Consider the following 13,350-nt stretch of genomic DNA (forward strand, 5'->3'; position numbering starts at 1 on the left):
TGAGCCCAAGATACTTGCTAAATTACTGGCCAATCGGCTGATTAAGGTGGTCGGCGACTTGATCCATCCGGATCAATCCGGTTTCATCCCGCACCGAAATACCTCTCTTAACCTCAGGAGACTCCACGGAGTTCTCGCGAGAGCTGGAACTCTGACTGAGTCAGCCAGTTTGGCTTCCCTCGATGCCACTATGGCATTTGATACGATAGAATGGCTGTATCTCTGGGCAGCTCTCGCTAAGTTTGGTTTCGGCTCGAAATTTATCGCCTGGGTGCAGCTCCTTTATGAACGACCGCTAGCCCAGATGGTGGTGAATGGCAGGGTTTCCGGTACTTTCGCACTTGGACGTGGCACCCGTCAGGGTTGTCCGCTGTCTCGGTTGCTTTTTGCTCTCGCTCTGGAGCCGCTGGAAGAGTGGCTTCGCTGGGAACCCACGATCAGGGGTATCCAGTGGACCCCTGACTTTGAAGATCGTGTCTCGCTATATGCAGATGACATTCTTCTTTATCTCACCTCCCCCCGGAAGTCTCTTAATGTGCTTTTCGATGTTCTTACCTCCTTCGGAAGAACTCGGGTCTTGTTATCAACTGGACCAAGTCCTGCGTCTACGTTCTGGCTGGGGATCTACCCCCGTTGCCCCGTAGATTTCCGATTCAGGTGGCGAGACTGGTTTTAGGTACCTGGGGATTCATGTCTCACTGAACTCCGCCGTCCAGCAGCTTAAACTTGACGTCTCACGGTGGCGACGACTGCCCCTTTCCCCATTGGGGCGTGCGACTCTCTTTAAGATGATGTCGCTCCTCAGATTCCTATATGCACTCCAGAACTTCTTTGATCCTATACCTACGGGGTATTTCCGTGAGGTTGAGGGCCTTCAGAGGCAACTGATTTGGGACGGGCGTGCTCGTATCTCCTTACCCAAACTCACTTTGCCGTGATATGACGGTGGCATCGCCATCCCTGACATCAGACGCTACTACTGGGCCTCGCAGCTATGCGCAGTTAATCATGTGACTTACGCCCCTGGCCATACTCCTGCCTTTGCAATGGATAAACATCTTCTGCCGGGTGGGAATTTTAACAGGGCACTGTATTCTAAGAAACCATTTGACGCCCTGACTGGACCCACTAAAAGTGCTGTGCGAGTGTGGCGAGACGCGAATGCTGCTATGGGGTGGAGTGATAGGTTGACCCGAGTGACACCGTTGTATGATTCTGACCGTTTGGGCAATTTGTGGAGAACAAAAGGATTCGATAAATGGGACATGATTGGTATAAGCAAGGTGGAGGATCTCTGGTCCAGAGGTAGTATTAAGACTTTTGAGGCGCTCGAAATTGAATATGAGCTTGATGACAAGGAACACTTCAGGTACATTCAGGTGCGACATGCCTTGACCTCCGTTTTCCCCCCGGGGACGGAGATTCCCCAATCCTCACCGCTGGAGGACCGTATCCTTGACGGCCATGTGCCGGATAGTACCATATCACTGATTTACAAAAAGCTCATCAATAACAGGGCTGATTTGCTTGAGCGCCTCAGGGCTTCGTGGATCGCGGACGGCCCGGAACTAGATGACGAGGATTGGGAAACGGCCGTCTCCTCCCCTAAGGAGGTGGCCATACCCGCCCGCCTCAGTTTCGTACAGTTGAAGATCCTCCATCGTGTATATGTAACTGGTACGCGTCTGGTGCGAATGGGTTACTCTCTTGATGGGCTATGTAAGCGCGGCTGTGGTATGAGTGGTACCTTCCTGCATATCATTTGGGAGTGTCCTGAGGTGGCTGCCTTCTGGTCTAGAGTGCATGCGATTATGGAAAGAGTCACCAGGGTCTCTCTATTGCCTGAGGCCAGACGATGCCTTCTTAATGTCTGGGAACCTACGGACTACAACACGGCCCAGACTTTTTGGGCGACTCTTGGTAATATGGTGGCCAAGAGGGATATTACGCAACTCTGGGGTTCCCACAGACCACCTACGATAGAGGCTTGGAAGGAGAACATGGACTGGTGTATGTTCAGAGAAAAGACAGTATGTGGTCCGGGGCCGACCTAAGAAATGGGGTAGAATTTGGTCCCAATGGAACACTTACCGTGGGAATGTCTGCACTCCCCCACAAGACTACACCATTGATATCTCGCTGTGTCCCCTTAGTTGGCGTTCCAGGCTTAAGTTTGTAATAGTATGTACGGACAGATCTCCTCGCCGCCCTTCATCTCGAGACATATGCTCCATCATAGTATGCTAGTCGGATTCTTCCGCCCTCTCCCTTTGATTCCCTGTAATTGATGATTGCCATGTGTCTGTGTTTTATGTTGTTAGTTCAGTTCATCAAAATTCCAAAACTAAACCTACAATACTTGTCTTTTGATTCTACGTCATGTACAGGATTATATTGCGGGTTGCTTAACCCCCAAAGAAGATACCGGGGGGCCTGATTATGAGACGTCAATGTTTAAATGTCATAGCGGCAGGCCCACTGGGTTGTAGGCTGACAGCTGTGTATTGTGCATAAATATATAAAGGTTTAAAAAAAAAATTTCAACAGTCCTTCGTGCCTTGCTATGGAAGGGGGACAGGTACATACAAACAGTCAATATTACGAAGTGAGAGTATTACTCCTCTGGACCCGAGGCAAAGTCCACCTTACAGACAATCTAAAGTACTGGTAACAATAAGTAAGAGACAACTGTGCTGCCACAATAGAACTTAAAATGTCCAACCAACACAAACATGATAAGGTATGCAGTGGATCAGTAGAGGGATCAATGGACCACAGGCAAGAATAAAACATGTTGACTTTAGCTCCACTTTAAATAACATATATTTCACTCAAGCTGCTCCAACACAGAAATACTTTCCATGTAGCAACTGGAAATTTACTTTCGTATTTTATGGAAATGCACCACAATTCACAGCAAAAAATTGTCAAAAATAGCCACTCCTGAAAATAAATGGCTACTTGTATTCAAACTATTTAAAAGGTTACACAGTTAGAATATAACTAGACGACCATCAAAAGACCATACCACATGCAAGTTTCAATTATTTAGCCACTGCCTTAAGAAATCAAAACCTGAGTCGTCCTCTTGAACCATTTAGTACTTCATGCATGCTTCCAGTGGCAGAAGCCAACTAGCTTATTTCGTCTGAAAATTATTTCACACATAAACCAGCATCAAAATAACAAAAACAGGAGAAAATTGATCACGTCAATGTGCTATAAACGATAGTAATCAGAAGCCTAAATGGAAGTTTGAACAATATGGTCCCAAGTTTCTGCTACAATTTTGCAATGACTAGGAGTCTGCAACACCCGATACAAATTGTCAACCTACACGACTTACGATTTTCTTCATTCTCCCTGTACAGTCGGTTTACTTTCTCCACTAGCTCCCATTTCTCGCAACATCCAGAATAATTTACAAAATTACGAGCCAGGATTTCTTTAAGTTGGCGGATAGTCAGCCCTTCAATATCTTCAAGAGCTGATAAATCGGACAGCGAAGCTCTTGCCCTCTTTCTTGATAGTGCCATAGTCTGAAAAACAATTATATTAATTTAGAATCAAGAACTACATTTACATATCTTTGATAACAGATGTTATACTTTTACTTGACTCTTTAAGGTAGACATCAGTCTTAAACATGAAGGAACATCATATAACCCATTCGGAAATCTCCGTGCATATTTCAAATAATTATTAAAAAAAGCTTATCTTATATTAGTTTCCAATTTATAGCTGGGGAGTGAATGAGCACTTCATGCACGAATAGCCAACCGCAGGATGGGCATATGTCCTGCAAAGCAAGCCTAATGTTTTTGCAGAAAACTCTACAATTTGTGGCAAAAAATCCATGAATGATCAGCTACCTCATGCAACAACGGGCTAGGCAAATCTATTTCAACAATCAACTGTTGCAACAGAAGTTGTTCCATTGACAAATCCAACTGAACAGTTGTGACTATCTTTAGAATGTACATAAAATTAATTCCTCCGAACTCTTTTGGATTGAAAATAGCAGTAACAGGGAATTAACATGTTGAAGTTGGAGCTGAAGAAAATTCAAGGGTGTTTTTGCTGGGTCAACAAAATCACATTTTTTGAAGGTCTAAGACGTTTCCCAAGAAACTTCAGGGTAAGATCCTGAAAGTTGCAACACTAATTTTGCCAAAACTCAAATTCTTCGAATACACACAAAAATGTTTTTTACTGACACATTTATATGTCCAACCTTCATAAAAACCATAAATTGTATGCACTTGGTCCGCCGGGTGACTGAATACCACAATGAAATCCTATTGCAAGCTTTTGTGCTTAATGAGTGCGAATGTGAGCCCAATATCAAATAAATAGTCTGCCCGATACCACTAAGGGAATCTAGGTATTAGTACTTAGGCAAACAAAGGTGATTCTTCCACTCCCAAAAAGTATTTAAGACACACATTTCATCAATCCCCTCGCGTGCTTAAATCGTCTCACAATGTATTAATGCTATAACTTTCATATATTCTATTAATGAGGGCTAACATGCACATACGATCATTTTATTTTCTATAACATTAGTAATGAATGTTCACATATGACTTTTATATGGTGCAGAAAGGTAAATTGTGATATACACACGAGAATGGATATTTTTATCCGAATAAAGATCATTTGACTTGACAAGATACATACCAAAACACAATACATTCTAGTCAAACATAGCTTGTTTAACAATAAAACTAATCGATCAATGAAAAAAAAAGACCATGATCAGAACTCATTTGAGAGTTGACCCACAACCACAACTATAAATAGGTGTATATTGTTTTCACCACTTCAGTATTTTTTCAGATATCATGGCTTTCTTCTTTAAACCCCAGATAACTATTTTAATATGCATGAAATAGAAGCCTAGGCACTGTTGCTCATAAAGGCTGGAACGAAAAAGGGAGATCTTGAGTAATTAACTCTAGTGATAAAAAATACAAGCAAAAACGAAAGATGTACAGAAAGAAATGTTGGATACCCACACTTGATTCCCATCCTCTGAGACGTGTCAATGGTCCCCAAAAGATTAGATCAATGCCTGAAGCTCAGCCTCTCACATCCCACGGTTCTGTCAATGTCTTACTAGAGAGCGGAATATGAATTGTCACTAATAGTAAATCACTTTTTGTCTTCCATCAATAAAGAGCAAACCTAGAGGAAGGAGCATCCTCCACTTGTAGCCTTATTAGCCTAGATCCACACTATCTGCCTGTAGCCGCTCCTCTTTAATAAAAAAAAAACTGTTGCCTGTTTCATCTCCAGGAGTACCACGAGGTCCCTCGTTGGAAGCAGCCTTTTTCCAGTAACCTGCTCCTTCTCTCTCCTCTCATAACTCTGCATTGTTTCTTTAAGCAAGGTCGGTGGGACAGCATCCAGTGTGTGGCCTCTGTACTTACCCTCTAGCTCCTGCGCATTGCTGCCAGCAGAGACCATGAAGTGGGGAGTGGTATAAAAGAACAAGTTACTTACCTTTGGTACCGCCTTATCTGGTAGAGACTATCTAGCCTCAGATTCTGTACCTTAAAATTACCCCCAAGCGTCAGACTAGATCCGAAAATATTTCATGAGCAGTACCCACTACCCGATGGAGGTGGAGTTGTCCAGCTCCTATCGCTCTGAGCTCCAGTAGGTTGATGTGGAGTTCAGATTTCACCAGAGGCCTCTGATCTCCACCTCTTCCAGATGGCCAACCCATCCCAGAAGGGACACATCTGTCACCACCATCATATCTGTTTGGGGAAGGGGAAGGGAGAGGGGTCTACCGCTGGCCCAATCGTGGATCGCTAACTACCACTGTAGATCTTTTACAGTTCCCTCCGTGATATGGACCATGTCGGAGAGATTCCCCTGATGCTCCGGCCACTGGAATTTCAGGTCCTACTGCAGAGCCTGCATATGCCAGAAGGCATGTGTCACAAGAAGGATGCAGGAGGCCATGAGGCCCTGAGGCCCAGAAACCTCAGATTCAGTCTCACCAAAACCCAGGATAAAGGCTGAAACATTAGTATCATAGTTTGAATATCCTGAATGCGTCTTTCAGGAGGATAAGCCAGAGACTACACCGTGTCCAGAAGAGCTCCAATGAAAAGGACCATCTGAGAGGGAGTCAGCTGCGGTCCGTTGTAGTCTGGAGGTGGGAGGTGACTGACTGGGGCAAGCCCGCCTTCAGCAGCCAGTCATCAAGATAGGGAAAGACTGGTACACCTGATCTCTGCAGATGAGATGCAACCACCGCCATCATCATGGTGAACATACAAGAGGCACTGGTAAGGCCAAAAGTGAGCATGGCGAACTGAAAGTGCTGGTGGACCACCATGAATAGCAGGTAACGTTTGCGGGCAGGCCGGATGGGAATGTGGAAATATGCGTCCTGCAAGTCCAACGCTACTATCCAGTCTCCCGGGTCCAGGGCAGACAGGACTTGAGAGAATGTGAGAGTTCAGAATTTCTCCTTTTTAAGGAAGAAATTGAGAGGGTGCAGATCTAGGATAGGGCAAAGGCCTCCATCCTTTTTGGGCACCAGAAGGTAGAAGGAATAACAACCATGACCTACTTCTGGCATTGTCACCCTCTCTATGGTCCCTTGGCCAAGAGAGTTGCCACATCCTGGGAGAGTAAGGAGAGGTGGTCCTCCGTCAGCCTGTCACAAGTGGGTGGCATATGTGGAGGCGTAGTCACAAAAGGGAGGGAAGTAGCCCTTTCAATCTGGAGAGCCCAAAGGTCTGATGTTATCGACCTCCAGTGGTGCAGGTGATGGCATATCCTGGCTACCGCTGGTTGCTTATGATGGTTGGAGGGTAAACTAAAGATGTTTGGAAGCTGCCACTGCTGGGGAGGGGGTCGGGGGGGGGGTGAACTGACCCGACCTCTGGCTGCCGGATCCTTGGAGTGTGGGGGTACCACGTCCTCAGAAACGAAGAGACTGGGAGCGTGCACGGCATGGTGGCGGGGGTTGGGGGGAGGGAGTAAGGACGCAGCTAGAAGCCCCTTCTGTGGCCACAGAAGGATCGAAAGGCGGAATGGGTTTGGCAGGGGCCATGGAATGGCCCTTGGGCCTGGTCATAGCCCTACTATCCTTAAAGCGCTCTGGCACTCCAAAGAAACGGGAACCATCAAAGGGCATGTCTATAATCGAGGCTTAGACATCCCCTGAAAAGCTGGTTGGTCTCAGCTAGTTGTGGCTCCGTAAGGTCACAACGAAGAAACCGCTATCCCTTTAGAGTTAGTCATATCCAGCCCACGTCTCATATGGCCCAGGCCTCCTCCAGGACCATGGGCAGCTTAAGCGAAACCTAATCCTGCAGTGCTTAGGAGTAACAGCCCAAAAGGAACAGAGTTTTCATGGACAGCAGTGTCAGGCTAGTCGAAGAAAACATTTTCTAGCCCAAGGTATCTAGCCTCTTGGATTCCCTATTCGGTGGAGTGGTAGGGAATGCAGCAGGGGTAGGGTGTTGCATGAGGAAATTGGGGTTCCTTGGGGTGAGGCGATGACAGGCAATTGTTCTGTTCACATGAGCTCCAGTGCTGAGCTTGGACCAGTTTCCAAGCAAAATGCCCATAAGTGATTCATTAAATGGGAGAATCAGTTCTGAGGTGGTCACTCACATCTAAAGCATCTCTGTCAAGATGTCAGTCTGGACTGTCACGGAGGGCAGGTTAAGGTCCAGGACCTCGGCGGTTCTGCTCATTACCATTGCAAAAGAAGCTACCTCCTCCGTAGCCAATGTAGGAGTAGAGACTATGCCCGCATCTAGAGAGGTGTCCAGTCCACTGGCATCCACCAATTCCTCATACCAGCTCGGCGTTTAACCTCAAGATGGTGCCTGAGAAGGAACGGACCTGCTTTTTGAATGACTCGAAGCAGATCCATGCAAACTTTTACCGAACTACCTACCCCCTACCCCTCCCGCTCTATTCCTCTCCACTTTCCTGCTACTGACCTCTGCCCTCACCTGTCCTGGCCCTAGTCCCCTCCCTGTTTACCTGTGAATTTTCCCTCGTCATTTAAGATCTAGCTATTTTGTCTGATGCCCGATGGAGCTACCTGGTTTAGCTATAGAGGAGACAGGTCGGGGATTCCCTCCTTGGACGTCACCTACCCAGTCGGTCTTTAGCCAGACTTCCTTTCATCTCTTCTGTCGTCTCTTCCTGCATCCTCCCTCTATTTATGTCTCTCCTTCTCTCCTATCTCAATGTATTCAGATTGAACTATTTTGTCTGATGCCCGATGGAGCAACCTGGTTTAGCTATAGGGGAGATGGGCAGTGGACTCCCTCCTAGGTCGTCACCTACCCAGTCTGCCTTTAGACAGATTTCATTTTGTCTCTCGTTGTCTCTTCCCCTATCCTTCCTTTCTCACCTTCCCTGTCCCCTCCCCTCTACGCTCCATTTATTTTGCCCTCCATGTTCCTTAAATGTTTCCCATTGAGACCTAGCTATTTGGCCAAAGCCGGTGGAGCTACCTGATAGCTATAGAGGAGATGGGTTTTGGGACTTCCCCCTTGACGTCACCTACCCAGCCGGACTTTGGACAGACTTTCCTGCGTCTTTCTGCCGTATCTCCTCCCACCCCTTTGCCCGTACCCCCTTCCCCTCTACACTTCACTTATCTCATTTTCTACGCTCTTGTAATTGTTCGTCTAGCAACTGATGTAATCTTGTAATTTTGTGGAACCTCATGTAAAGCGCTCGGATACCTCCAGGTCTAGCCAGCGCTATATAAAACTCTTTAAATAAAAAATGTAGGCATCTAGGGTCTGTTATTCCTCAGGGTCCAGGGGCCTTTCCCAATCTTCCCCTAGTCCTACTTAACCCATAGGAATAGGCCTCAGGCTCTGGTCTGGAGGGCAAGACTCCAGTCAGCGCCAGAGTCGGTGACAGACAACGCCCCTCGGGCTCCATGTAGTCAGGAATGAGAATGGAGACGGCGCCGCCAGGTGCATCAACATCGGAACCAGTGTCTGGAAGGTGAAGGTGGTATGATCGGCGCCGGTCTGGAACCATCTGTGGATCCAAGTGCCCGACTGGTGCCAGGGGTAGACCAGCCGGCAGGAAACCAGTAGGGGTCACTCCCGAATCCATGAGGCCCAAAAATGCGCCAGCAGGGATGGGCCACCCAAATATGAGGTGCATGGCCTCATGAAATTTGGAGAGTTCGGCAGGGGTCGCTCTGACTTCAGAAAACTCCGGGAGGTGCGGAGCTGGCTTTGGCGCAGGCCCAACTACAGAGCCTGGCCTTGAATGACAATGCTCCCTCATCTCATCGGATGACTTTGACGGACGGGGTGAAGTCAAAGATCTCTTCCACTTCTTACTTTTGTTCTATTTAAAGGACTAATTCGAATGCCAGGACTTCAACTGGGACAAAGATTAATGGCTCTGTGACTGATCCAAGGACCCTTCTTTCGACTAGGATCAAGACTGTCGCACCGTCGTATGACCAGATGCAAGGAGTTTGAGAGACCATTTCCTCAAGGCCTTAGGGTGCATTGCGCGGCATCGACGCAGATCTTCCCCTCGTGGTCGCGTTCAAGGCACCAGAGGCAAACAAGATGCATCCCGTCACCAACATCTGTCTGTGACAGGAGCCTCAAGGCTCAAAGGCAGCTTTCCTGTGGACATCCCTGCTACACCAAGAAGAAAAATCCCCCAAAAACTTTGCCAAAACGTAAAATAAATAGTAAGTCAAAAAATAACTGAGTGTAGCTCTCTCTGGATCTGCGCCGACTAGTGCAGAAAGAAAAGAACTGACGTCAGCGCGTCAAAGTGGCGCCTACATAGGCACCGTACACATCGCTTGCAGCTTGGAAAACACCACGCAGAGTTGAATGACACCATCTACTGCAGCGCAGGGGTATTGCTCATGAAACATTTTCAGATCTAGACGGACGCCTGGGGATAATTCTAATGCGGCTATAAGTCTCTATCAGATCACCATCATACCAAACAAAGGCCTCATACAAAGCACAGCTAGAGCAAGGATAAACACATTGTAAAAAATAAACTTTCATCTGGGTTGCTGGTTATTCTGACGATACAGCTTCAAGCAAAGGCTGAGCCTGTCAACCAAGGAGCAGCTAAACTTGTCTCATTCAATTTTGAGACTAACAGTCTAGAAAATATCATCCTCTGATAGCTAACACCTGCCAGCCAAGAGATTACCAGTCTACAAGGTATACAGTGGTCTCAAAGAGGGCTCTTATGTTAAACCTACCTGGCTTGGTCCAAGTATGCAATACAGCCCCTCGCAATTCACTCAAGACCGGGCCCAATAGAAATCTGGGAAGCCTGCCCTGGATGCGAAAATGACGAGGGTTCCGAGATAAAAGACACTTTTATGACTCATCCAACTCCTAAGATCCCTATGTTATGGGAAGTCATAACAAAGTATTATTGCTTTGGCATCAGTGGTGCCAGTCAAATGGGGAGGCTCTGCCTTAAATGATCAAGGATGAGGAGGTACTACACATCGCCCTATATGGGGCTCATACCTTGCCTATGCTGAAATGTGTTCCAGGTTATACTACTTTTCATGGACATCTACACTGCAAGAGGGTTTTCTCATTGTGTGGTTTTCTTACTTCCAGAGACACATTTAGGTAGCAATAGAAAAGTATTCTTCCGGGATACATCCTTCTGGTGTGATGAGGTGAGATGAAAGTACACAGGAATAAGGAATACGCCTCATTTCACTTTTCCCTACTTACAGTACTCATTAGGCCAAACTGGGATTGCAAACCAGCCCTGGCAATTATGTCCGACTGGCCGAGGGGGATTGTGGGGGCGGGGGGTGGGTGGGGATTGGGAGGGAAGAGGGTGGAACCAGCCCCCAGCAACAAAAGAAGTCCCCACCGGTACAAAACTGACCTTCACCCTTCCGGCCCACCGGAGGAACTCCCGGTGCCCACTATGGCCGGTCCGGCCCTGGTACTCATTCGTGCCACAGGAGGGCAGTAGGATTATAAAAGTGGAGGGTATGCTGTAGACCTCTGCACTAGATTCCCTATCTGAGCCACTACAGACTCTAAGCCACAGTATGCTGCCATACACGGACAATACTTGCCGCGAGTGGATAATGCAACAGGATTAACTTGTGGGGCCAAAACAAGGCCATGATGATCCTTACCCACTGTTACTCTAAAGCGCTTGTGCCCCAGTGGTACCAGAATCTAGGTCAAGTCCCTTCCGCCTCCAATTGAAGTATACGGAAGGCCCAGCATGCCAGAGCAGCTGTGTGATGTGAGGAGTTGAGGGGTTCAAATAGAGGAAACGGAAGAAGAAGTGCTCCTGAAGTGGAGTATAGAAACACAGGGTTAGCCCCGGGGTGACGTGACCGATATATTGAAGCGGGCACACCATCTGAGGCCATCTACTCCAAATTGGTAACATTCCTTGAAACACTGGCAGATCACATGCTCTAATGCAATCACCCTCTCCATAATCGCTCTCCCATAAACTCTTCTATAAACTCTCACCCATAGCAGTATTCCTCAAAGGGCCCAACTCCTATATCTTTTAAAAACAGCAATCATATAGCATCCACCTTGTCACAAGTGCTATCAATTTACTAGGGCCGAGAGGTTTGAAAGAAGTGAATGGAAACATGAGAGACAGACGCTGATGATGGTCTGGAAGAAGGCCTGGAAAACTACTTTTGGAAAAGGCAATGGCACATGCTTAGCACAAGTGTAACCAAATTCTACAGCCTGCTCAATTATGTCACCACATTGAATATTAGCGATTCACGAAGACTGCTTACAGGTTGTGAACCTCCAAAAAGTGAAGAACATCATCATAAAAAGACTCATTCTTCCGAGAGAAAAACCACCAAAAAGACAATAATACCTATGGAGCCACCACAGAGTTTTGAGGGAGGAACTTAATGAACAACTTGAGCTTTGTTCCAATTTCTCAAGCACACTAATGCTAAATTGTACCGAAAATGGTTCCACTTTGCTTTTGTGATCCATACCATCGAGTTATTTGAACAACATCTAATACTACTGGGACATCATGGTAACCAGACGGACTTAGACTAAATCAATGTTTGCACTAAGGAATTTAATCTGCCTGCATTCACTATGAGAAGTGCCGTTTTATTTCCTAGTTTTTAGGCTACCTGACTTAATAAGTGACTATAGGGAGGAGGAGGACATGTCGGTGCAGAAGGAACCTATTTTTGAGACCACTTACCTCGCCACACTGCAGTTCAAGATGGTGATGCAGCGTGGAGCAGTCCCCGCCCAGGGATGACCGTTGTAGAATGAGTGAGGGGCACCCATTACTTGAGTGACTAGCTTTGGAATCGGCATACCTGGGCATGGCCTGTTGCAGACTAGTCAATATGGCAACAGCAGTGTCGCAAAGAAAAGCTAAAAGGGAAGGCAGAGGGAGCCAACAGGCCTTTGAGTCTATTCTTGCCCCATTGCATTGTTTATAACACAATGACCAGCTTTTGAGACAGATGTTTCGTGGATAGAGGCGGTATTGTGAGAGGATGAGGTCTCTCACAACATCCTTACTTTATGCAGATGCTGTGCATAACTGGACGCTAAACATGGCTCTTAGAGGATGAAAAGATGCTCAAAGAGAAGGACTTCTTTGTAAATCGTCCTGCTGCTGTTAAGAGTCACCCTGTTCATACTGAGGATTCTGGGAATGACCTACATCTGTGATTGCCCATATTATAAGTTCTGGAATCCCTACTCTAAAAGCTGTGGAAGGACAGAAGATTCAAGACTACAGCCTTTGACTGTAAAGATAAACAAAAAGAGGGCTTGATGGAAAAGCTGAAACAACAAGATGGTTAAACTGATAAGCAGGTCAGGAGACTAAACAGAAGCTGAATGGGTCTGGCTATCGGGCGCACTCACATGTGGAGACCATTAGCATGCATGAGGCACAGCATTCGTGCATCAGTAATGTGGAAGGAGCGTATGAACAGTACAATGGGAGCTTCAAGGACCAGAGTATTAAGGGTTATGCAATTGTCTGTGAAAAACCAATTTGGGAGCTCCAATGCGACAAATTTCACTGCGCAGGTCCTGAAGAATGGTTTCGATACTCTTGGGGGTTCAGAGAGCTAAAATGATTACATTAAAAGGGTCAGAGATAGAGATCCCTTGGCCCTGGAACTGTTGTAGAAATGGTGGCAATATCAAAGAACAGTAGTGATAAACACTGCTTCCAGATAGAGGGATATCTGTAGAATCCACATATCTCCGAAATGGAGTAGGGCCATTGAGGAAAGAAAGCAGGAACTGTAGGCAACTGAGATAATTTCTGACTAAGATTTTTTAGGCTTTCGATTGGTTT

The 13,350-nt window shown here is 46.6% G+C and overlaps 1 protein-coding gene across 1 annotated transcript in view; it reads right to left on the bottom strand.

Annotated features, from left to right (window-relative positions):
• Positions 1-2,769: 2,769 nt before the first annotated feature.
• RNF34 (ring finger protein 34) overlaps positions 2,770-13,350 on the bottom strand; it is a 234,934-nt gene continuing 224,353 nt past the window's right edge. Inside the window, exon 6 of the mRNA XM_086949881.1 lies at positions 2,770-3,539. Coding sequence (XP_086806007.1) covers positions 3,282-3,539 — 258 coding nt within the window. The 3' untranslated portion in view covers positions 2,770-3,281. The remainder of the gene's footprint in view (positions 3,540-13,350) is intronic.

Source organism: Lissotriton vulgaris, unplaced genomic scaffold, assembly GCF_964263255.1.
Source record: "Lissotriton vulgaris unplaced genomic scaffold, aLisVul1.2 SCAFFOLD_1442, whole genome shotgun sequence".
In the NCBI taxonomy this organism is placed as follows: domain Eukaryota; kingdom Metazoa; phylum Chordata; class Amphibia; order Caudata; family Salamandridae; genus Lissotriton; species Lissotriton vulgaris.